The sequence below is a fragment of the Hoplias malabaricus genome, chromosome 3, assembly GCF_029633855.1.
Source record: "Hoplias malabaricus isolate fHopMal1 chromosome 3, fHopMal1.hap1, whole genome shotgun sequence".
NCBI classification, from domain to species: Eukaryota; Metazoa; Chordata; class Actinopteri; order Characiformes; family Erythrinidae; genus Hoplias; species Hoplias malabaricus.
The window spans coordinates 29,805,179-29,830,591 of NC_089802.1; the positions used below are offsets into that span (position 1 = coordinate 29,805,179).

Genomic DNA, 25,413 nt, shown 5'->3' on the forward strand with positions numbered 1-25,413 from the left:
TTGGGACACACACACAGGGGCTGGCAGCCTCCGACACCTCTGAAGGCACACTCACATGCACACATCGACAGATACACCGCCCCATGGGATGTGAATGTACGAGGGAGGATAGAATAACCCACGGCTCTTATGTTGTTTACTGCACCACGTTATTTTTTTTGTTTGTTTGTTTGTTTTTAGATTTTTTCTAAACTCCAGCTGACCCCAGCTTGAGGAGATTGTGAATAAAGACTTGGACAAAGCCTCTGTTTCAAACAGAGCAGATACACAACTCTGTGCTCTTTTATGCATTATGAAAAATATTTAATTAATTACTTTTTTATATATATATATTTTATATATAGGGTTTTTCAAATAAACCTTGATGTTTCTAATGGTTCGTACCAGTTGCTCAGGCAGCATTGTGAAAACTGGAGCCTGGAGTTACCCTGCGACTTTTAAGGAACACTCCCATCCACCACCTCCCCCACACCCACGACTCTATGTCCTCTTCTGTCCTCTCCATGCTTTAGGAACACACTTGTCGCTTTTCCACTGCATGGATCCTACATGACTCGACTCGGCTCTGCTCTCTTGCCACTGGCCACTACCTCGTCCTTGGAACCGGGTATGTTTTCAGTCCCTGCTCGCGCCAGGTTCCAACCGTGCTGAGTAGGTACTACATGGTGAATGTAAACCCTGCAGAGTGCTGTAAATCCACACAAACCAGTTACAGCAGATGTCACATTTATTTTCATCATCAGCTCGTAACTTTATCTTGAAGTGTTTTGAAGAGATTTAGATGGTCCTTGGGCCGATGGCGGACGAAAATTTCCAGAGAAAACCGAACATGCAGCAAAGAAAATCTGATCTGTGAGAACTGGGGAGCAGAGCCGTGTTCAGTCCAAAAACCAAAATGCAACATGTGAGTAAACCACATGTTGTTGTGGTTTTCAAAGCCAGCGATTCCCGTTAGAGCTGTGCTAGTGGAAGAGCGCCAAGCCTTTAAGTGAGCAGAGCCGAGCCGAACCGAGCCGTTTTCACACCAGCGCCACCTGAGCTGCTTGTTTCAGTGCATGTGTAGATTATTCTACACACATTCAGCACTGACTCAGGCCACACTGCATTTAAAACTTTAAGAACAACTTCCACATGAGAGAAACCACACCGAAGCCCGAACAAATAAATATTAATCAATCTTTTTGATATAAAGTTTGTTCTTGCTATAAACGGCTGTTGCTATAATCGGTCTCGTTTCCATACCTCCTCTGATCACAGAGCGTGTGTGTGTGCACTATTCATTTCCTGTAAGTGCCAAGATTTGACCTCCCCTCTAGCCTGCCTGCACATAGCCCACTGACACTGATCAGAGCATCACACACACATACTCCATCCTCTTCTTCTTTTCCCCACATACATTGCTTGGATTTAAAACGCTGTTCTCCAGGTATGTTTTTGTACACGAACTGTAGATGTCCCCTCTGTGCTTTAATAAGTTGTAAAGAGACACAATGCGTGCTTCTCCCAGGGGAACTGTGTTTATTTGTGCCTTTTCATATTGTAAAACGCCTTGGGTCAAGGCAGAGTACACGGAGTTACCGCAGCTTCACATCTACAGTTTCAGAGGCATATGGTACAACTTTATTCCCAAACTTGGAGAGACCACCCAAACTAACTAACATGTCAGTGGACCTCAACACGCTTGGAGGAGAACACTAAGTAACTGCCTGGTTCTGTGATGCTGGAGGGTGGGGCCTCCTACCCCATATGTGAGTGTAGGTTTGTGTGTGACTTTGTTCATGTGTTTAAGTCTCTTATTGTGTGTGTGCGTGTGTGTGTGTCCTGCAGGGTTTTTTTCGGAGGAGTATCCAGAAGAACATGGTGTACACATGCCACAGAGAGAAAAGCTGCATCATCAACAAGGTCACGCGCAACCGCTGCCAGTACTGCCGCCTGCAGAAGTGCCTGGAAGTGGGCATGTCCAAGGAGTGTGAGTACCAGTGCTGTGTGTGTCTGTATCTGCACGTCTGGAGCCTTGAGCCTGTGTGTGTGAGATCATGGAAGTTTTCTAATAAAATAATACAGAAGATGATTGATGCACACACCTGTGTGTGTATGTGGAGGTCAGTTGTTCTCTGATGCAGGACCACACTTGTCAGTGTGTCTCCGGCTGTGTGACCACACATTCCCCCGCTCTGACCGCTGCTGTCAGAGCTGAGGAGTTAATTGGGAGAAGTGTGAATAGTGTGTGTGTGGTGGGGGTGTGGGTCAGAAGGAGAATCACACTGCTCTGTTCACATTTACACTGTGTGTGTGTATGCACATGCACACAATCTTATCATATATTGCTGTCATGGAGATGGTGTGTGTATGTCTGTGATAGTATGTGTGTGTGTTTTGGCTCAGTGCTCTTTATCATTCTCACACAAACATTGGGAGAGTTGGTGTGTGTGTGTGTGTGTGTGTGTGTGTGTGTGTGTGTGTGTGTGTGTGTGTGTGTGTGTGCAAGCACTCGCTCTGCGCTCTTTAGGACTGAGCAGGGTGATCCATCATGAGTCGATTACTGGAGAAAGCTCAGGAGACAAACTCTGCCATCTGCTGGACACTCCATCTCACTGCAGTATCCCCACCACTGAGAGAGAGAGAGAGTCTCGTCAGACAGAGTTAAGCATATGGGGTCAGCGGGTTGCCCGGCCAATGAACACTCCCTTGGCGGACGTCATGATGACCTCGTTCCCATGGACACAGCTCAGTGGCTGTGCCAGAGAGTAGCAGGGAAACCCAAGAGCGCAAACACACACCATTACAGAGACAGCAAACACCCTAATGGCAGCAGCTCTGAGCAGTTCACACTGTAGCGACTGTGGGTAACACAACAACACTTTGTATAGCTTTAGTTATTCATGTGCTGCAGGGGAAGTCATTGTGTGGAGTAGCTGCCATGTTGGGTACGTTCTCATTACTCAAACACACAACTCAAATAAAAACGGACATTTTGGCCTTGTTTAGTCGTTAAAATGATAGAAATATAAGTTTTCCGAGCTCTGTTCGTCTGTGTCAGTAAGTACAGGATCTTGGGCTTCGTCCCAAATAGCACTATACTTTCTACGTAGTGCACATCACAGATAATAAAACTAATAATATTGCACCCAGACATTACACTACCTCAACAGGGAAACCTTATAGCCGACTAAAAAGTACACCATTTGCACTACATGAGTGCAGGCAAGGTTCATTTATGACAGACTGTGCCCTACGCAGGGTGTAGGGACAAGTTAGACGAGGACAACTACTTTATTAAAGTTTTAAGCCAAACCAGAGGAACAGTTTCCTCCAAGAATCTGTTGCACTCAGAGCACAGGGAAAAAGGGAACACATTATTTACCTGTAAACATACCCCCTGTTTACAGGTAAATAATGTGTGGCTTGTGTCTGTAGTCTCTACAACAACACAGGAGTGAAATGAGATTACTGAAGTTGTATCAGATCTGTGTGTGAATAATCCTCCCAGATTCAGACAGAAGAGCAGACACACGCATTAGAGTCTGAGGCTAACAGCTTTCCATTAGATCCTGTGATGAAAATGCTAATATGGCTAACAAAGGATAGCAGTCTTTTTTCCTCATTTCACTTCACATGTTGGGCTTCACAGATGTCAGGCTTCTGAGTGCTGTGAGTCTCTCTCCAGCGCAGGGAGATGAGCTGTGTATGAGAGAAATTAATCTGTTTTTCTCATTAGTGCTGCACTCTGAAACCAATCCAAAAAAACATGTGACTGCAACCCATGGATAGGTTTTAGAAGGCTGTGGAGCAGTGGACCTGTTTTTTTTTTTCAGTGATGGAGCTCCATCCAGTGCTTTCGGGATGAGCTAGAGTATTTATTATTATTATTATTATTATTATTATTATTATCCAGAACTAATCCTCCAACCCCAATACCTGATTTCACCAGTGTCCCATCAGATCCTCACAGCAATGTTCCAACATCTAGGATAAATGGTTCCAGAAGAGTGGACGCTGTTACTGCAGAAGATAACCCTTCAGTTCAGGGGAAATGTTACATGAGAAGGGGTCCGCATAGCACCCAAGGTAGGAGGGTCCTAATAATATGGCTAGAGATGGTGTAGAAACAAAGGCTGCACTATAGCGCACACACACACACACACACACAGACTAGTTTGTCTCCAGGCAGGCTGTGAGATGGAGGGATGGTGAGAAAGAGGCGAGAACATTGACGTTTTTATCTTTCCATTGGATTTCATCTGCGTGATGGACGACCTGCCAGCATTTTAATTTTCTCCTCACAAATTACAGCCGTCAACTCTCTCTCTCTCTCTCTCTCTCTCTCTCTCTCTCTCTCTCCCACACACACACACACATATGCACGCACACACGCTCATATGAACAAGCCTTCTGGTGCAGATAACTTCAGTTATGGATTTGCAGCACATGGAGACAGAGAATATTTTTCTCTGTTTTTGTGGGGGTTTTTCGACTGGCTTCAGGCACTTTCATGTAGTTTTACCCCTGAACACAGAAGCAGCGATGTGTGAAGACCTTACATTTTGTGACATGAAAAATTGAAGTATCGTATATTTGGAGTATTCGTACTGGCCTGGAATGCGATTATGGAAAATACACACACACACACAAACACAAAATATCTGTATATTTAAATTCCATCCTAATAGTAACACAACCCCACTGGACATTGCTCAACACACATCTGTTAAATAAATGAACAAGACGCGAAACCCCAGTGTCACTTGTGTGTTTGTGCAGTTTAAGGACGCTTCCGAGAAAACTAAACCACACACTTTTATTCTCTTCTTCCTTTCCTGCTTTCTCACACACACACACATTCACACATTCGTCCAGACGCACACACTCCCTGCGGGTCTTTGTGTGTGTGACGGATGAAGCGGTCGGGCTAATAGCGCTTTAATGGCTTCATTAAACTGTGTGTGTGTGTGGCTTATGATCGCCACAGCGATCTGTCAGAGAGTTACACGTACCCCAGTTACAGAGAGAGAGAGAGAGAGAGAGATGGGAAACAGGAGAGAGACATGGAGGTAGAACAGATGGAGGGAGAGAGAGCAAGAGTTATACATGCCCCAGTTTACCAGAGAAAGAGAAAGATTCAGGGACAAAAGAAATAGAAACGATAGAGGTATTTATGAACAGAGAGAAAGGAGAGAGGGAGAGACTGGGAGGAAAAGGGTAAAGTGGGGGGATGAAAAGAAGGGCAGATGGAGAGGAAGACAAAAAAGAGGAGTTAAAATGTGGTAAAGTGGGTGGGGGGGGAATTGACTCAGCAATGTGCAGGCACCAGAATAGTGTGTGTGTGTGTCTAGTATTATTAGATTACTCTTGGGATTTAATGAAATCATCTGTGATTGATCAGAGTTATATACAACACGCACTGATCACACCCTGAGAGGGGGGGTGAGAAAGGGGAAGAGAGAGAGAATGGAGAAAGTTCACAGAGATGAATAGAGGGAGGGAGGAAAAGAGAAATTGAGAGAAGGAAACATGGAGAGAGAAAAAAGAGGGAGTGAGATGGATTAATCATCACACGTTCTCCTAAAAGTTTCATATTGACTGTTGTGTGTGGGGGGGGGGGGGGAGCTGCTAGAGGAATTTCAAGAGCAGCAACAAACTGTTTAAAATATTTACAAGAATATTTCAATTTTATATATATTTATATGTATCTAAAATACAAATGCACAAATACCACATATCTAATCAAAAACACTGATCTCTAAAATAGTCGCTTACAGGAGATAAAGAACCTTTTTAAATTTCAGTGGCAGTCAATGTAGAAAGATTCATTCATTCATTCATTGTCTGTAACCCTTATCCAGTTCAGGGCGGTGGTGGGTCCAGAGCCTACCTGGAATCATTGAGCGCAAGGTGGGAATACACCCTGGAGGGGTTGCCAGTCCTTCACAGGGCAACACACACACTCACACCTACAGACACTTTTGAGTCACCAATCCACCTACCAACGTGTGTTTTTGGACTGTGGGAGGAAACCGGAGAACACATCACACTCCTCACAGGCAGTCACCCGGAGGAAACCCACGCGGACACAGGGAAAACACACCACACTCCTCACAGACAGTCACCCGGAGCGGGACTCAAACCCACAACCTCCAGGACCCTGGAGCTGTGTGACTGCGACACTACCTGCTGCTTTTATTTTATTATTTTATTTGATATAAGTTATTTTGTAGCATCCCTTTTGGTCGATTCTTTGTGGAATTTATTCGCAATATAAAGGATAGCTGCTGTTGACAAAATTGTAGATGTGGTTTTGAGTGTACAGCGACGATATAAATATATGTTCATCTGACTTTATAATGAAGTCTCTCTCTCCCTCTCTCTGCAGCGGTGAGGAATGACAGGAACAAGAAAAAGAAGGAAGAGAAGAAGGCAGAGTGTCCGGAGAGTCCAACTTTGACCGCCGACACGGAGCAGATGATTGACAGAGTGAGAAAAGCCCACCAGGACACCTTCCCCTCGCTGTGCCAGCTGGGCAAATACACCACGGTCAGTTTATTTCTTTTATACGTTCTTTGTTTGCAAAGTAATAGGGTAGGGTTTGTACAGGTCTGTTCCACAAGTGTGATGTTACTCAAAAAGGCTGGGATTAATCGCCCCGCAGTAGCTCGTGGAGGTGAGGTTTACGGAGGTTTAATCTCTCTCTCTCTCTCTCTCTCTCTCTCTGATTCCGTGTGTAGAGTAACAGTTCAGAGCGGCGGGTTTCTCTGGACGTGGATCTTTGGGATAAGTTCAGTGAACTCTCCACCAAGTGCATCATTAAAACGGTGGAGTTCGCCAAGCAACTGCCCGGCTTCACCACACTGACCATCGCTGACCAGATCACGCTCCTCAAAGCCGCCTGCCTTGACATTCTGGTGATTACATGGCATTAAATCGTTCACTGACCCTTGACAATAATAGTCACACATTGAATATATTTAATTTATCTAGTACCTTTTCTCAGTGCTGCTTGACAGAGGTGAATGTATAGGTCTGTCACGATAATCCTTTTTGGGATTGATATATTGTCATAGAAAAAAATATACTGTTGTCATTTAATTTATTTTTTTATGCCACTGATATAAAGATAATTCATTCATTCATTATCTGTAACCGCTTATCCAATTCAGGGTCGCGGTGGGTCCAGAGCCTACCTGGAATCATTGGGCGCAAGGCAGGAATACACCCTGGAGGGGGCGCCAGTCCTTCACAGGGCAACACAGACACACACACATTCACACCTACGGATACTTTTGAGTGTCCACCTGCAACGTGTGTTTTTGGACTGTGGGAGGAATCCCACGCGGACACGGGGAGAACACACCGACTCCTCACAGACAGTCACCCAGAGCGAGAATCGAACCCACAACCTCCAGGCCCTTGGAGCTGTGTGACACTACCTGCTGCGCCACCGTGCCGCCCTTATAAAGATAATAGCACAGTAATTCAGTAACACGCCTGATCAGAATGAAGTGGTTACTGAAGATGAATGAATGAATGAATGAATGCATTTCTAATCCAGCTCTTCCCTTATCGTAGATCTTGCGGATTTGTACGCGATACACACCGGAGCAGGACACCATGACGTTCTCGGACGGTCTGACGCTGAACCGAACGCAGATGCACAACGCCGGCTTCGGGCCGCTCACCGACCTCGTGTTTGCCTTCGCCAACCAGCTGCTGCCCCTGGAGATGGACGACGCCGAGACAGGGCTCTTGAGCGCCATCTGTCTACTGTGTGGAGGTCAGACCCGCATTGTTCAGATTGGATGATTAAACATTTTTATCCGAAACCTCTTTAGTGTCCACTGTGCTGGTGTAGAGTGAGGCCCAATTTTTACTTCCATCATTTGAATTACTGTAGTCTGGATATGTTTAATTGTCGGACAACTGATATTAGTTAAAAACCCCCAGAAACATTGTTATGTATGTGTATGTCAGAGGCAATTGCTCTAAGACTGCAAGGGAAGCTCAGCTTCCCCTAAAATCTACAAAAATAAGTGATCAAATATATACTTTTGTGTGTACATGTCATTGAATAAATATGCACTACAACGCGCTCAACTTTTGTTCAGAATCAGCTTATCACTGGTAAAGACGCGGCTTTCCTCTCAATCATTCTCACAGTGCTTTAAACAGCGTCCACAGAGTTCAATAGCGAAGCAGCGAAACGAGACGAGTCATTGGATAAATGCTGGGCTTTGTCCCGCCCATCGGACGCTCAGCATCTCTGGGGGTCTATGGGGCAGTGGGCTGGCCTCGGCTGGCCCGGACGCTCAGCTTCTGCATGATGATTGGATGATCTGTCTGAGGCTGAATCCCTTTTTGATTGACAGCGAAATGAGCGAATCAGCGATCCTTTGGTGTAAAGATCCGTGGGAGCATTCTGTTCTGTTCATTCTGTTCTGAGTTGAACCGGAGACTTTCTTAAACCTCTTAGCGGCATTTTCTTTGTTAAAAACGACTAGTGACAAATCGAGCTTCTATTTCTGGTGGGTTTTTTGTAGCTGCTTGTGTTTGGAGACTGACTTCTATCACTCTTTCTGACTTCTATCGCAGTTTCTGACCAGCGGGTGCTGCTGAGCCCCTGCACCGTCACAAAGCACTCACAGGCGGACACACTTCACATGAGCCAAGGCCGTTTAAGCAGCCTAGCTCTGCTGGCCATTGAGAGGACACTAGTCCCTGGAAAAGACTCCTTGTTGGTACGACAGGGTCACAGATCATTTTCTTGAAAAGTAACGGAGGGTAGAATTTATGTATAAATAAACAGACACATTTTATGATGTAGGCCGAAATTGAGCTTCCCCTCCTTGAAAGACCAGCATCCGCCACTGGTGTATGTGTATGTATAGATGGACACCTGGCGCCATCTAGTGGCAGCCACATAGACTTATTGTGTTGTCCACACTAGGGTGAAGAGGATTACTCTGGGTCATTTAGGACTGCAGTTTAATGTGTGTGTGTGTGTGTGTGTGCATGCGTGCGTGTGTGTGTGTTTAGACCGGCAGGACCTGGAGGAGGCAGATAAAGTGGACGTTCTGCAGGAGCCACTGCTGGAGGCTCTGAAGCTCTACGTGAGGCGGAGGAGACCACACAAACCTCATATGTTCCCCAAAATGCTGATGAAGATCACTGACCTGAGGAGCATCAGCGCCAAGGGTGAGACACACACACACACACACACACATTTCGAGTAAAAGCAACAAGTCCTCTTGTTCAGATACAGCTTTTAAACGACAAGTTCTCTCTCTCTCTCTCTCTCAGGAGCCGAGCGTGTGATCACCCTGAAGATGGAAATTCCCGGCTCCATGCCGCCTCTGATCCAGGAGATGCTGGAAAACTCAGAGGGTTTGGAGAGCTCAGCGAGCGGAGCGTCTTCTCGTCCGGCCGGCAGCTGTAGCCCTTCCCTCTCGCCAAGCTCCGCCCAAAGCAGCCCACCCACACACTCACCTTGACCGCCATCACCGCCCCCGCCGCCACGGCAACAACCACCTACCGACTACTGTGCTTCCCTCAGACACACTCCCCCGACACACTGAGCTGCAAGAGTGGACGAGTGGAACCGTTCGGCCTTTCCTCCTGCTGTCCCTCTATCCTCCTCTAGAGCGGCGCCAAGTCCTTTGCTCCTCCCTCTCTTGCCCTCTGTCTCTCCGCTCGTCTGACAAAAGGCCCTCTGGACAAAAGGAGGGACAAAAGCAACAGAACAGACACAAGAGCGACAGAGAAGAATTGTATGTATGTGAGAGGGGAGGAAATGGCAATTCTGGGGATCCAAGCACCCCAGAGAACCCCTGAGATGCAACAAGGTGAAAGTGTGTGGACTAACAGGACAAACTGCATATGGACCTTTCTTCTTTCTTCTCTTATTTTTATTATGTTTTTTTCTCACTAAGACACCTCAGGCCTGGACTTTGGAGGATTGATTGTGCTGGCCTGACCTTCTTTTCCAACTTCCAAGAGACAGATTTTTTTACAAACAAAAAATATATATATAAATATATAGAGAGAGAGAAACAGCAGGAATGATTGTGATCGATCTGAAGCATAGAAAACAGAAAAAAAAGAAAGAAGAGTGGACTCAGATAGTAGAAGCAGTTGAATTTCTTCACTGATGTTTTTCTGTTTTATGACCATTTGAGGAAAAGAAAAAAAATGAAGAGAGATTTTGTTCTTCATTACAGACTGTTGTTGTTCTTGTTGATGATGATGATGTTTTTTTTCATGGAAACAAAAACATTGCAAAAAATGAATTTACACTCACGTAAATTGTGCACAGAGGAAATGACATAAACTGTGGTAAAAAAAAAAAGTGTTTGTCCTGTTTTTATTTGAAATCTGAAATAGGCTTTTAATTGCCATTGCACAGGAGTACAAAAATATTGTGGCTCCATATTTAACCCGTCCTTGGCAGTGAACATCCAAACACACACACACACACACACACACACTACTTTCATTAAGATCCCAGAACTGTGTTCACTTGCAGAAAATGGGTAAAATTACCTTTCACTATCTGCCACATACAGGGGTTGGACAATGAAACTGAAACACCTGTCATTTTAGTGTGGGAGGTTTCATTGCTAAATTGGAGCAGCCTGGTGGACAGTCTTCATTAATTGCACATTGCACCTGTAAGAGCAGAGTGTGAAGGTTCAATTAACATTTAGGTAATGTCAGCATACCACCAAGAAGGATGAAACACATCCAACAGGATTTACTGTGGACGCAAGAGGAAGCTGTCTGAAAGGGATGTTCGGGTGGTAACCCGGATTGTATCCAAAAAACATAAAATCACGGCAGAATTAAATGTGCACCTCAACTCTCCTGTTTCCTCCAGAACTGTCCGTCGGGGGCTCCACAGGGTCAATATACACGGCCGAGCTGCTATAGTCACACCTTTGGTCACTCATGCCAATGACAAACATTGGTTTTAATGGTGCAAGGAGCGCAAATCTTGGGCTGTGGACAATGTGAAACGTATTGTTCTCTGATGAGTCCACCATTACTGTTTTCCCCACATCCGGGACAGTTACAGTGTGGAGAAGCCCCAAAGAAGCGTACCACCCAAACTGTTGCATGCCCAGAGTGAAGCATGGGGGTAGATCAGTGATGTTTTGGGCTGCCATATCATGCTAGATGGGCGCGTCACTGCCAAAGATTACCGAACCATTCTGGGGGACCATGTGCATTCAATGCTTCAAACATTGTATCCTGAAGATGGTGCTGTGTATCAGGATGATAATGCACCAATACACACAGCAAGACTGGTGAAAGATTGGTTTGATGAACATGAAAGTGAAGTTGAACATCTCCCATGGCCTGCACAGTCATCAGATCTAAATATTATTGAGCCACTTTGGGGTGTTTTGGAGGAGCGAGTCAGGAGACGTTATACTCCACCAGCATCACGTAGTGACCTGGCCACTATCCTGCAAGAAGAATGGCTTAGAATCCCTCTGACCACTGTGCAGGACTTGTATATGTCATTCCCAAGACAAACTGATGCTGTACTTGCCACAAAAGGGGGCCCTACACCATACTAATAACTTACTGTGGTCTAAAACCAGGTGTTTCCGTTTCATTGTCCAACCCCTGTATATTACAGTCTGTGTATCATTGTCACTAGGGACACAGGTCATTTCAAGCTAATGAAAAGCAGCTTTAAACATGGCTCATATCTTAAAACAACAATAGGTAAATTTTTTTACCTTACGATTACAGCTCCAATATCACTGTCATGCTCCACTGAGCTGTAATTAGGAGAAAGGAGCTTCTGTCCTTGCTTCTCCTGGGCTTACCACAGCAGAAACTTCACTATGTAACATTTGGAGGTGGGTAGTACACCACTCCCCTCCCAACAGGTTTTGCTCCCCCTCCCCTTGTTTTAAGGGCAGTGCAGTAAAAGTGAAACTATAGGAAAGCCCAGGAGGAAAAATACAAAATTCTTACTTGGTTTTGCTTTAAGAGTGAAGCCAACTTGTTTGTAACGTGCAGGTTAATCTAGTTTACCTACACTCTTTGTAAATAGTCTAATCTAAAGCTGTCATTTTATGATAAATGTTGTGGGTGTGTGATCCAGAAAAACTAACCCTAACCATGACATGCTCAGAAACTTTCATAATAGTATAATTTATGTCAAAACTGTAACATCATATTGTTTACATTTATGTAAGATTTCTATACTAAGTTGGATACAGTGTTGTTTGTATATAAAGTGAATGCCAAAAGGATGACAGCTGTGACTGTGACCAGCAGATGGCATTTGGTATCAAGCACATGCTCCATGTCTAAAACATGGAAAAGCTGGAATGAGGATTTAGCTTGTGTGGTATATTCACAAGGAAATATAGCCTTTAATGATCTGTTTTGCTGAAAAGGGGAAAAATTTAAGGACTGGTATTACTAAAAGTTACATTGAACGGCTAGTAACACACTGCCTGGTGCCTGAGACATTGTTTACAATTGTGTTATAAGATTTTGGCAGAGAGGTACATACAAGATACTAAAAAAAGTGGTCCTTCACCATTTTCACTTGATTCAGCACAGTTATCCAGTATGAATTATATATAGTACAAACTCACTCAGAACCCAACATCATTTCTTTAAAATAACTGCTTTGCTGAAGAAGCAAAGTATCGAACATTCAAGGTTTTAGCTTTTCTGTTGATCCATCCTTCATAAAATGTTGGCACATTATACATGTCAACGGCTGCTGTCAAATTCTAAAAGCAGGTTTTGTCCCAAAATAGCATCTTTGTACTTGCTCACCTTTAATTAAAACTACTTGTGGTTAAATCTTTAGTACAATCTGTTAGCAGCAGGCTACAGTGAATCAAAAGCAATTAAGTTATTTATTTTGTTGTCGTTAACATAATAAAAAACATGAAGTTCTCAAAAATAAATAAAAATTTAAAAAATACCTGAAATAATAAAAATAATTTGAGGTACAATTTTAATATATTGAACTATTCAGTTCAATATTCATTTCAGTGAATATATTCAGTGTAACTATTTTCAACCTATTTTATGTCTGTTTTACACTTGTATACCCAATGTATAAATACAAAATACAGATAATAAACATATTCAAACATTATTTAAATTAATTCTAATCGAATTGGTCGCCTGTGATGTCAATCAAATGCAGCTTAAGCCCTCCCTTCATTCTCATTGGCTCCTGGCTTTTTATATTTTATAGCGGTGGGCCAATCAGCGGCCTTCGCGCGGAATTTTGAACACTATTCAAAAGTGAAGTCACTATACGCCGCATATCCTTCCGCTTTCTTGATAAACAATATAGTCCCTAATAGTGATATTAGAATTTCAGTTGTTAGGGAATTATAAGTACATTTTTCATGTGAACGACGTGTTTGTGTTGAAACGATAATTAAAGTCTTAAAAGTTTAGGAAACATTTTACGTTTTATTGTTTTTTTATGTTTTAGCGGCAGGATATCATCCGCCGCTAGTGTTGCTGGAGTAAGTAGTTCCAGTTCGAGATGAGCGGTTAGTGAGCGAGGCCGATGGATCCTTGCTTTGTATCGAATTCAGGTTAAAACACGGAATTAAGCCTTTATTTTGGATTTAAAGTCGGGTTTTGTACGGTAAGGGATTGTATATTTATTATTGACGCTTGTATTGGTGGTAAAACATCATTGAGATGGCGATTCGTTCGAATGTTTTGGCTAACTTCTTTAAAGTTGTCGAAAGAAGCCTTGCTGATGCTATTCCGTTAACAGTAAAACTGAATATCGGCGATGTTAACTGTGTAGGTGTAATGTTAGATACTAAAGCACAATTTTGGTTAATAATAATAATACGCTGTTTTAAGCCGAACATAGCTTCTAAAACAGTTACGCTTTTGTTACGAATCAAAGAAAAAGTTGTTCCACTATTGTAACCAATCAACTGTTTTTTAAAGGCATCAAGACACTATTGCTCATGTGCGTTGTTAATGCATTGCTTTTTGTTGCGGCTTATATTTGCGTGATACGACAAAGTGCGTGTGTGCACTTTAAATGTGTGAATCTATTTGAATGCAAAATCAATAAAGAACTATCATTTATCCTATATAAGTATATAGCCATACACATGCATTTTTTTATTCTTGAGGACGCAGTGTTATTGATGCGATTAAGGTAGTAGTGATTTTGTCTGTTTACAGTGCAGTTTTCTACCAGCACTCATTGTTTTTGTATGTAAACAAATATAGTTGTATAACATAGTCGAAAAAAAGACAGATCCGTTTTAATTGCTATTAAAAAAATGTTATTTACGTTTCCGTTTAATTTAAAGACCTTTACGCAACGCGCTTCCGTTTTGTGGTACAGCTATTGAAGCAAGCAAGTCTTATTTGCATTTATAAAGGTTGGTTAAATATTCACAGCCTTTACTAAAGAACGATTGAAACCCCATTTTAAGGGTGTAGATGTGAGTTTAGAGGCATGTTGCAGGACCACGAGGCGGTCCACGTGTTTTAAAAACCTTAAGCAAGTTCTGTCCACACAGCAATGATGTCTCGTTGTGCTTTAAATGTTAAAGTTGTGTGGGCCGTTGTGTTTTAAAATCTTTTACTTCCCCAACCAGGTGAGTTTTGAAGATGCCTCTACTCGGTAAGATTGTGGTGATCAAGAGAAATGGTGCAGATGGGACAGAGTTTCCTCTTACAGCATCCTGCCTGTTTGGAAGGTCAGTGATAAAACCAGAGACACTGTCATTTCTGAGCATTTGGTGGTGTATGTGATGTATAAGCTTTTTTAGGTTTTCTGTCTTCAGACAAGTGACCATGCTTTTAACTGGGTGGAGCATCTCTCATGACGTCAGACATGATGTAGGATGCCCCAGCCAATTAGCAGAGGTGGTAGGCACAGCACAGAAGCTAAAGTCTCCACTTTAATGTGAACATGTATAAGCTTGTTCAGGCGAGGACCATGGTGTGCCTGTAGCTATTACTGATTGGCTGGGTCATGCTACATAATTTCTGACATCATGGAGAGATGCTCCACCCAGTTAAATCATTGTGAGGGGTTACATTCATCAATAGTTCTATAGGCTATAAGTATTGTTCGCATAGGGACAGTTCAAGTCAAGCATGTTCTATTTCTCTGGACAGGATGGTTGTGATGGCCAACATTTAAAGACTGGATGTGTTTTGTGGAGGTGTTGCAGTTTGACAAGTTGAACAATTTCTTTGAGCTAGTGTTGAGCTTTGCCTTAAAACCATGCTGAATCTGGGTAGAACTCTTGATGTAGGGTGGCCTAGGCTGTCTACATGGCCTTTAGAGGCTTTATCCTCCCTCTTTTTTCTCATTTAATACTCTATATGAAATGTCATCCCTTTCAAGAGATACATTTTAATTTTGAGCTAATGTTCATGAACTGCTTTCTCTCTTTAGGAAGCTGGATTGTGATATCCGAATTCAGCTGCCACAAGTGTCCAAAGAGCACTGTAGAATTGAGCAGAATGAAAATAAAGAGGTAACATTGGCCTCCAGTTCTGAAGGTGCCAAATTAAGTGTCAGTATATATGAGACAAGTTGTAAAGTGTCTCTCTTTCTTTCCTTTCTGTCTTGTTTTAAAGCTCATTTTGACAAACTTGAGCTCTGTGAACCCAACTCGCATCAACGGAGATATTCTGCAGCAATCTGAACGTTTGAAACATGGAGATCTAATCACAATTATTGATCGTTCTTTTAGGTATGTGCTTGTCCTTTGTGGTAACGTTTGTTGTTTGTTTAACAGTGTCATTGTAATTAATTTGATTTTAAATGGATATTGAATTTAATGACAAAGTTTGAATATTGAATTTATTTCCTTCCATGCAGGTTTGAGTACCCACCTCCACCAACTCCAAAGAAAAAGAGATTGTCCACATCTGCGAAAGGAGAAGCCATCAAGGTGATGAATGCTATGAAGCACTGGAATTAAATTTAATTATACAAAATTGCCTTAAAAAAAGTAAAGTTTTGAGGTTGGCATCTGGACAGAATGTGTACTAGTCGTAGGCTGTTTGTTTTATTTTTCTATGCAATTTTGTAATTTCTCTTAGCGTTATTCCTGTATCTATTTCACAGGTGTTGCAAGACCAACAGGTGAGAAGCACACCTGGATCAACAGAAAAAAAGAAGCTAGAGCATTCAGGTGAGTGTCCTTAAGAGAATATCTTCTGAATGTTATCAGTTGCTATATTTAATGTTATATGTTTGCTTTCAAGCATTTGTGATGGCTCTTTTTCCACACTCTCAGTTGTGTTTTGAAAATATGTTTTTTTTTTAAGGTTCTATGTTAATGTTAAAACCACATGAGTATCTTCTGTTTTGCAGACACGTGTTTGAAAGATGGATCCAACTTGCTGCCCTCTGGCGACCAGAGCTTTGAGGCTACAAAAGGAGATAACAAAGAAGCAGACACAACCATGTCTCCTTTCACTGAGCTCTATCAAATGGTCAAGCGAGATCTGGCCTCCAAATCACCTTGGAAAGCTGCAGTTCATCCCAAATCACCTCTTGCAAGACCTCAGCTTGACAAAGAGGAACCAAAGAAGATTTTGGCCTCCCATTCAGATTTACCCAGCGAGACTAACACAGCTGTGACTCCCAAATCAGCTAAGAAGAATCGAAGGTCATCAGATGTCAAGGCTGGGGACTGCAGTTCATCTGCTGCAACTGAAAGCACTGCCACTGCAGGTCCAGTGGAGAACCCTCCTACAGAAGTACAAGAAGTCACATCAGCGACTCAAAATACTCCCATGAAACAGAAGAGACGTTCCTCTGGACCCATGACACCATCAATGGAGGTTAACGCTACGCCTATGTCTCAGAAGAAAACCCCTCAAATGAAATCACAGAAATTCAATGCTGATGAGGTGGCGCAGCAGATCCTGACTGTGGATTCAAATGCTGAGAACACTCAGAAGTCCCCAAAAAGCAGAAGAAGTAGGGGTTCCCAGCCACAGAGCCCAGCCGTGACACCTAAAAGCCAGACAACTCCTCAGACTTCCTCAGGCTCAAATACTCCCATCGTGAACCAGTCCCTGACACCAACCAGAGAGGCAGAAGAATCTGAGCGAAAGCAGACTCCCAGGACATCTCCAAGAACAAATGCAGGCAAAAGGTTCCAGGTCCAAGACGTGTTGAGTGAAATTTTGTCAAGTGCCTCTAATAAAGGTTAGATGACCACTGTCTTTAGAAGTTTTTCCAAAATGAGCATGTTTTTGTTTTATAATTATATGTAAGTAGAAGTATGGGTGTTTGGCCCATAAATATGTTTGAAGAATACGTAAAGGATTTACGTATTTGCAAGATATATCAGATTTATTGAATCTTGGGTATTAAGCTTAAATAAAGTCTTGAGTCTTTCCTTAATGATACAAACATACTGAAAGAGTAAGATGTTATAAAAATGTCACTTTCATGGTGATAAACAGTGTCTCAAATTCATTTAAGGGAACAGGCATTAAAATGTTATGTTTTGAACAGGTAAATGTCGATTTTTAGCTCTTCATGCAATAGACAAATCTTCTAAAGATGGTATATAAAATTAAGTGATTTTTTTTTGTTTCTCACAGCCTCTGGGATTAAGCATAAGTATGATGATTTGCCCAAGCCTGTGCCAAAGAGGAAGCGGGTGTCATTTGGTGGCCAGCTGAGTCCTGAACTGTTTGACAAACGTTTACCTCCCAACTCCCCTCTTCGTCGAGGGGCAACACCTGGAAGACGCAGCCTGGGTTTCTCTCAGAAATCCCAGTCCCTCCTCAGACGAGCATCCACAATTGGCCTAATGGTAAAGCCTGAAATGGCTATAGAATCTTTTTTTTTTCTCCCCTGTTGTAGAAAAATCATCTTAAATCTGTCTTGTTATAGGGTTTCCAGCTTGATGAGACCGTTCCAGAGAGCCCATCTAAGAATGCTTCTCCTAAACGGGCATCTACTCCTGGAAAGAGTCCTAAAGATTCCCCAGCAAAGAAGTCCCCTAGCCCTAAGGCTAAAACACCATCTCCAAAAAATAAGACCTCTACACAATGCTCAAGTCCTACAACTCCCAAGACCCCTGCATCTGGTAAAAGGATATCAAATGTCTCAGTTAAGACCCCTTCACCAAGAAATGGGTCGCTGATTCAAACGCCTACAACACAGGGCCGATTTTCAATCACACGGATCACCACACCGTCACCTGATAGAGAGGGAGAAGAAACAAAAGTAGATTCTGCCTCTGTCTTTGAGGTCCCTGAGGAGTATGTGACTCCAAAGAGGTCTTCGAGACGGATCAGCATGAAGGCCTCTGCTCGGAAGACCCCTAAAAGTGCACTCAAGTGTGCATTTGAGGTTATGCGTTCAAGGCGCAGTGGTGCTTCACGCGCTAATTTTAAAGGTATAATTCTGTTTGATTTATTTTTCCTGTACTTTGCAGATAGACTTTTGTATCTCATTGATGATTTTGTGAGGTTAATTGTTGTGTTGTTTGTGTTCTATAAGTTATCAGTTCCTGGGCTGATGTTGTGAAGTTTGGCCAGGTCAAACCTCAAGGGGTATGTGGCACTAAGAAAATCATTCCCAAGAACAAAGCACCCAAGCGGACTAAAGTGGCCAAACCCAAGGTGATTTATAATGTTTTGGAAAGGTCTAATAAAAATTAAAATATTGTTTTGATATCTACTAATTTCTGATTTGGACTTCAGAGTGAGATTCCTGTTTATCTTTGTTTGCAGACCCCTGCACGAAGAGTAAAAAATGAAACTGGCACTGGACATGCAGACTCTCCTGCCACAATAGTCATAGGCAAGGCCTACCTGAGATCTGCTCAGCCTGTTGGTGCAGCACCTAAAATAGTCCCCAACATTGCACTGTTCAAGAAGGATATGAAAATGGATGAAGATCTTTCAGGTGTGTTGAAACTTGCAGTGTGTTTTGATTGTGAATGTAATGTGCATTTTATCGATAGTATCTGAAATTTGATGTGTGTTTTTTTTTTTTTTTTTTGCAGGTGTTGCTGATATATTTAAGACACCAGCTAACAGCAAACAGAAGAATACTAATAATAACGAATATTCAAAGACTCCTCTTGGTGCTTCTGTTAGCACTCTGACAGAAGAAATGTCAGTAATGAACACACCTGAGGAATCTGGTAAGTTCTACGTAGTTAGTTAATTGTTACAGAAGTGACCCTTAATGCATGTTTTTTTCCCCTCTATATATAAATATATTTTTTGTTGATGTTTGTTTTGTATTCATATACTAGGTGAAATGATTGTGTCTCCCATGAGTGTTGCTTCGACTGCCAAACGTGGTCATTACAACAGTGAAGCTGTAAAACGATTACTCCAGGACAGCCAGGAAGTTAGTTTAATTGAGGAAGACAGTCCTCAAGTGGAAGGGACTGATAACCTTGCAAATGAAAATAATTCAGATATACAGATGTCCACAGAGCCTCAAGTAATGGTCCAAACTGCACAGCAGGAACGAGAACCATTGGAATGCCTTACAGGTGTCAAGAAACTCATGAGAACACCTAAACAGAGGTCTGAGCCTGTAGACGATCTGAGAGGCAAGCTACTCAAAACACCCAAGGAGCCAAAATCAATCCAGGAGGAGAATTTTGAAGGTGTTAGAGAACTACTTAAGACTCCAAAACAAAGGGGAACTCCTGTAGATGACATGGCTGGGCTAAAAAAAATTATGAAGACTCCAAAAGTGAGGAACAGCCCGGTGGTGTGTGCTGTTGCCCTGAAGAAACTCCTGAATACACCCAAGGAAAAGATTGAGCTAGAGGAGGACCTTACTGGAGTGAAACAGTTAATGAGGACCCCTAAAGTAAAGGGACAGCCAGTAGAAAATGCATTTGGAGTGCAAAGATTGATGAAGACTCCTAAGCAGAAGTGTGAGTATGTCGAGGAAGATCTGACAGGAGTTAAACAGATAATGAAGACTCCTAAACAAAAAAGCAAACCTGTTGAAGAAGACCTGACAGGAATTAAACAGATGTTGAAGACCCCCAAACAAAAAAACAAACATGTTGAGGAAGACCTGACTGGCATCCAGCAGTTGATGAAGACTCCCAAACAAGAAAGCAAACCTGTTGAAGAAGATCTGACAGAAATAAAGCAAATAAAGAATACTCCCAAAGAAAAAAATTACCCTGTAGAGAAAGATCTAATAAAAGTTAAGCAGATGCAGACTCCAAAACCAAAAAGCAAACCTGCTGTTGAGGAAGACCTGGCAGGAATCAAACAGACGACGAAGACTCCCAAAGAAAAAGGTAAACCTGTAGAGGAAGACCTGACAGGAATCAAAAAGATGATGAAGACTCCAAAACAAAAAAAACAAGCTGTAGAGGAAGATCTAACAGGTATACAGCAATTAATGAAGACTCCTAAACAGAAAAGTAAGCTGGTTGAGGATTTGACTGGGATAAAGAGGTTGCTTCAGACACCCAAAATAAAGGACAAAGGAGAGCCTGTTGAAAATGATTTTGGATTAAGCAGATTGATGAAAAGCCCACAACAGGGAGAAGGTGAAGTGGTGGAGAATTTCACTGAGCTTGAAGAGCCTGTTGTTGGACCAGTGAGCAAGTCAACCCTTCATGTTGCTAAAATTACAGAGCAGGACATGAGTGAATCAGCTGAGGTACATATCCTAAGTAGTGATTTGTTGCTCACTTATTAAATAATTAATGCACTTTGTGTTTGTACCTCTGGTAATTATGTATTGTTTTTTTTTTAGGTGCAAGAACCTTTGACTTCTGTGGCATTTGAAGATTTAACCACTGAAAGTGACCTGGTGCCAGGTAAAGATGTAACTTTTTTTCACTTGTAGAAGTATACTTGTGTAATTGTTTTTGGAAATGGAATGTCTGGGCATGTTCTCACTTTCTTCTTCTTTTTAATGTAGGTGCTTATGAAGAATTTGAAAACAAAGAAAATATTTGCCCAGTTGAGGACATGAAAAATGAAACTGAAGCAACTGTTGTAATCCAGACCATTGCACAGGAGGAGAGAGAGTCCAACTCAGTTAATATATCCAGTTATGAAGTGGGGAGAAATGCCCAAGAACATCCTGCCCAGGAGTCTGAAGACACAACTCCATCTTTGCCTGTTTCTAAGGAAGCAGACAAACCAGAAGAGTTATCTTCTGCACAGAAGTCACACATAAATCCAACATTTAATGCAGTGGCAGAAATGGAAGAGGAAATCACTGTAGTGAAGGCTGATCCTACACTGTCTGTCCCTGTGAAAGGGAGAAGAGGTAAAATGGTCACTGAAGAGGTTGTCGCTATGGCAAGTCCTCTTAGAAAATCTGCCAGAGGGAGAGTTCCCAAGCAACAATTTGATGAAAAGGAAGCAAACAATACGCAGTCTTTGAAAATATCTCAAGATGTTGAAGAAACTGAATGTCTTCCTGTCATGGTTAAACCAAAGAGAGGAAGGAAAGCTGAACAAAATAAGGTTGATCCAGAAACTAAGGAAGCTCCAGCAGAGGTAGAAGTGTCCTTGAAATCACCAGCTCCTGCTACAAAAGGTAAAAGGGGACATAAATGTAAACAAGAATCTGAGAAGTCATTGGTCACCAGTGCTCCAGAGCAGCCTCAGGAGAATATGTCTGAAGCAGTAGTTGAGAAGGAAGATGCTACACCACAAAAAGGTGAACTTGAGCCTGGTGTGCAAGTAGATGCTGATACAGAAATTACAGAACCTTCTGCAGAGTTTGATATCTTGAAATCACCTCCCCCTGCTACAAAAGGCAAAAGGGGACGTAAACGTAAACAAGAATCAGATAATTCATCAGTCATCCTTGCTTCACAAGAGCCTCAGAAGTTGGACATGTCAGAAGATGCAGTTGAGAAGGGAGATGCTGCAGCACAGACGGTTAATCCTGAGCCAGTTTCGCAAATAGTCTTGAACTTGAAGTCACCAGCCCCTGTTACAAAAGGTAAAAGGGGACGTAAATGTAAAAAAGAATCAGAGAATCCAGTGGTCGTCCTTGCTTTACAAGAGCCTGAACCAATGAATATGCCTGAATCTGTAGTTGACAAGGAAGATACTGCACCAGAGAAGGCTGAACTTGAAAGTTCTGCAGAGACAGATGCTCCTGTTAAGGCTAATGCAAGAACAAGAAGGGGTAGACTAGCAAAGAAGGACAGCGAGAAAACCACAAAAGTTCAGGAGACTGAACCCACTTTAAGTGCTGAGTCAGATCTTACAAGCTCTACTGCTTTAGAGGTAACTGATGAACAAACACAGATACCTGTGGTGAAGCTTGGACGTGGAAGGAGGGCAAAACCAGGGACTATGAAAGATGCGCCTGTGGTTGATGAGCCGAAGGCAGATGTTGGGCCTGTGGTGGTGGAGTCTGAGGAGAAAGCAATACTGCCTGTGGTTAAGTCTGGCCGAGGGACAAAGTCCAAATGTTTGAAGCCTGACGCAAGTAAGGTTGTTGATGACCAACCTTCTGTTGAAGAAACCAGTGTGACAGTCACAGAAACTGTCGTGAAAAATGTCAGAAGTGGCCAGAGGACAAAGCAGCCAAAAGCAGTTCCAGTGTCACAAGAAAATGCTGAAGAAAAGACTGTTAAACATGATGCTGCAGAAGAGTCTGAAGCCCCAATTAAATCCATTCGAGGGAGAAGGGCAGCTGTTATCATGGATGAACCTGAAGGTCCTCTGAGAAGGGGACGCCGGGCTGCTCCTGAGGTGCCTCCTCCAGTTATGAAGCCTAGTCGTGGCAGAAAAGGTGCTGTGAAAGCAGAGCAAGAAGCACCAAAAGCTTCAGTTTCCCAGGCAAATCCTGAAAGCAACGAGTGTGGTGGAGCTGAAGATGAGTTGCCAGTTAAAAGAGGAAGATATGCTAAAGCAAAGGTTACAACCAAAGATAGTTCTGTTAATAAAGCTGAAGATCCAGCAGCAGTTGAAAAAGCTGACAGTGAAAGGAATGCCTCCAATAAAGCTGTCAACTGGAAGTCTGATCTAGTGACCTGGAAGAACATTGAAGTTGAAGAAGTCCAGCCTCAGCAGAAGTCTAAAAAGAAAGCTCTTGCTAAAGCTTCTACTGAAGATGCTTCTGTCTCTGACACTAAGCAGGCTGTAAACACACCAGCTAAAATTCGTAAAGGGAGGTCTGCAAAGAAACAAGATGATCCCCATGCAGAGGAGTCTGAGACAGCTGCTGAGGAAGAACCTGAAGAGCTAAAGTCTAGAAAGCAAACTGAACCTGCAGCCAAGTCTTCAGGTGAAGATAGCTCAGTCCTTGAGACCAAGCAGTCTAAAAATCCACCAGCCAAAGGCCGCAAAGGGACAGTGTCAAAGAAACAAGAGCAAGCACCTGCTGATGAAAATGCTCCAATTGTCAGAAGAGGAAGAGCAGGAGTGTCTTTAATTTCCAAACCAGAAGTAGTGCCAACTGGTCCAAAAAGGGGAACAAAAAGGAAGGAGCTGGAGGTTGCTGATGAAATGGGGACTGTGGAGTCCTTACCAAAGAGGAGGAAGGGCAAAGCAGACACTTCTGAAGCTCCAACTGAAGTGGCTACGGCTAGTAAAGGAAGAAGGGCAGCAACAAAGGCAGCAGCAGAAGTAGTTCAAACTGAGCCAGAGCAGAGTGAACACATTTCTAAAAATGATGACAAACCAGTAAGGGGAAAGAGAAAAGCAGCTCAGGAAGTGGATTCTGTCCTTCCACAGTGTGAGGATCCAGCCTCAGGTGAAAATCGATCACTAATTGCCCAGAATTATTTATAATTATGTCCACTTTAGTTTTTCAATCTGGTCTGAAAATGAAAATATATGCCTTGAATAACCAGTCCTTTTTATGTTTACACAGAGGTCAGCACTCGACGAGGAACCAGAGGTCAGAAAAAAAATGAACCGGACACCGCTTCAGCTCCAGTTAGACGAACAAGACGAAAATAAAGCACTGATCTTCAATTGTTGTAAATATTCAAAAGTGAAAGTTTGCTTTTATATTTTGGAAACAATTATGATTCTTCTACACTTTCAGGTTTAATATTTTTAATGTTTTTATTGTTTAAAACGCTTTCAAGACAAATTTATTTTAAAGCTGTAAAGGAATGGGGCATTTAAGCTGTATTATTGCAACTTTTTAGCTGTCCACATCCCCTTACATATCCATTCTTGTTTTAAAATATTAATGGTTTTTCATCTTTTAAATACAGTTTAATGTCATGTTTGTAAGTGAAAAAAAAAAATAAAAATGCCAACTGAGGCTTAATAAACATCTTTACCATTGTATGTTAAAAATATTAAGGTTTCATTGTGTAATGTACCTTCTATATTATCTCTGGGACATACTTTTCCTCAATAAACATCTTGTTGCCTCATTCTTGTGGGTTATGAAGTTGTTTTGATATTCATTTACTATGATTTATTGCAGCTTAGTATAGCCATTACATACCTTTTTAAAGTTAATATAAATTATTTTGACTTGGAAATGCCCACTGCCCTGAGCTGTAATAGGGAAAATGGAACTTTGTCAATGCTACTTTGGGCTCAGCACTGCACAAACCATATTATGTAACTAGGAAAACACCCTTATTGATTTTGTTGTAAAAATGAACTACACTCTGCAACTAGTAAAAGTCAAGGAGCATAAACACATTCTTACCTAGTTTTACAAAATAAGGTTATTAAAGGTGTAGTCAATCTCACAGGAGAGCCTGTCTTATTTTACTTTGCCTATAAAGCCATAAGAGGTATCAACTTGAATCCAGACCAGTCAAAGAAATCTTCAGTGGCTAAGTAGGCAATACCACAATAACAAAGACGACCACTTGGTCCTTTAAACAGGTTTTCTCATGCACAGCATGCCTTTTTGCTGATGACATTGGTTCAGCTATTATTTTGTAATACTTTTCATAAGTTTACAGTTCGTTTGCACCAGAATCTAAAATTAAACTTTGATCAATTAAATTGCATGTGTTTCCAGTATTTGTTTACAAGTTATGCCATGTATTTGCTGCTTTATTTATACAGGATAAAAACGGCCCTATTAAGGGGATAGTTATTTTTGAGCGCCTTTCAGCACATTGTTGAAGCGGTACTAAAGTGCAATGGTGTGTGTTCCTGTCCGTGAAGGCTGAGGCAGCGTGGTGCACTTGTTGGTAGTAATAAATGACTCCCTTTCCTGGAGTCGATTCTGACTCCACTCTTTCAGCCTATGTCAACTACTGAAATCGACTCTTCTCCATTTCAATCAATGTTGGAAGCACTGAATCATCTCCGTTTTTAAGCAAGACAGAGCCATAAATAAAAGAAAGTATTCAGGACAAAACCACGTTAAACATGGGTTTACACCCTTTTCAGGGATATATGAAACCAATGACCTGAAAGATGCATTCGCAAACCGGCACCGAGTCGGCTTCAATAGATTCGACTCCAAGATTC

The 25,413-nt window shown here is 42.2% G+C and overlaps 2 protein-coding genes across 9 annotated transcripts in view; both read left to right on the forward strand.

Annotated features, from left to right (window-relative positions):
• raraa (retinoic acid receptor, alpha a) overlaps positions 1–10,318 on the forward strand; it is a 118,150-nt gene extending 107,832 nt beyond the window's left edge. For all 8 annotated transcript variants that reach the window (XM_066663476.1, XM_066663474.1, XM_066663473.1 and 5 more), the window contains 6 exons: positions 1,828–1,969; positions 6,371–6,531; positions 6,723–6,899; positions 7,564–7,768; positions 9,028–9,186; positions 9,292–10,318. In XM_066663476.1, coding sequence (XP_066519573.1) covers positions 1,828–1,969; positions 6,371–6,531; positions 6,723–6,899; positions 7,564–7,768; positions 9,028–9,186; positions 9,292–9,482 — 1,035 coding nt within the window. In that variant the 3' untranslated portion in view covers positions 9,483–10,318. The remainder of the gene's footprint in view (positions 1–1,827; positions 1,970–6,370; positions 6,532–6,722; positions 6,900–7,563; positions 7,769–9,027; positions 9,187–9,291) is intronic.
• Positions 10,319–13,518: 3,200 nt separating this feature from the next.
• On the forward strand, positions 13,519–24,363 carry mki67 (marker of proliferation Ki-67). The gene is made up of 16 exons (XM_066664562.1): positions 13,519–13,630; positions 14,613–14,714; positions 15,422–15,503; positions 15,607–15,722; positions 15,851–15,923; positions 16,100–16,166; positions 16,349–17,191; positions 17,593–17,807; positions 17,888–18,395; positions 18,500–18,621; positions 18,733–18,907; positions 19,008–19,148; positions 19,263–20,647; positions 20,744–20,807; positions 20,912–23,713; positions 23,834–24,363. Exons 2-16 carry the CDS (start codon positions 14,626–14,628, stop codon positions 23,920–23,922), a joined length of 6,771 nt encoding a protein of 2,256 aa, XP_066520659.1. The 5' UTR covers positions 13,519–13,630; positions 14,613–14,625; the 3' UTR covers positions 23,923–24,363.
• The last annotated feature ends 1,050 nt before the right edge of the window (positions 24,364–25,413 follow it).

What these genes read in the sequence shown, in the direction of transcription:
- mki67 (XM_066664562.1), top strand. Translation starts at nt 14,626, where the DNA reads ATGCCTCTACTCGGTAAGATTGTGGTGATCAAGAGAAATGGTGCAGAT. An exon ending in CTAAAGTGGCCAAACCCAAG is followed by an intron (nt 18,622 to 18,732) that starts GTGATTTATAAT and finishes CTTTGTTTGCAG; the next exon opens with ACCCCTGCACGAAGAGTAAA. An exon ending in GTGTGAGGATCCAGCCTCAG is followed by an intron (nt 23,714 to 23,833) that starts GTGAAAATCGAT and finishes ATGTTTACACAG; the next exon opens with AGGTCAGCACTCGACGAGGA.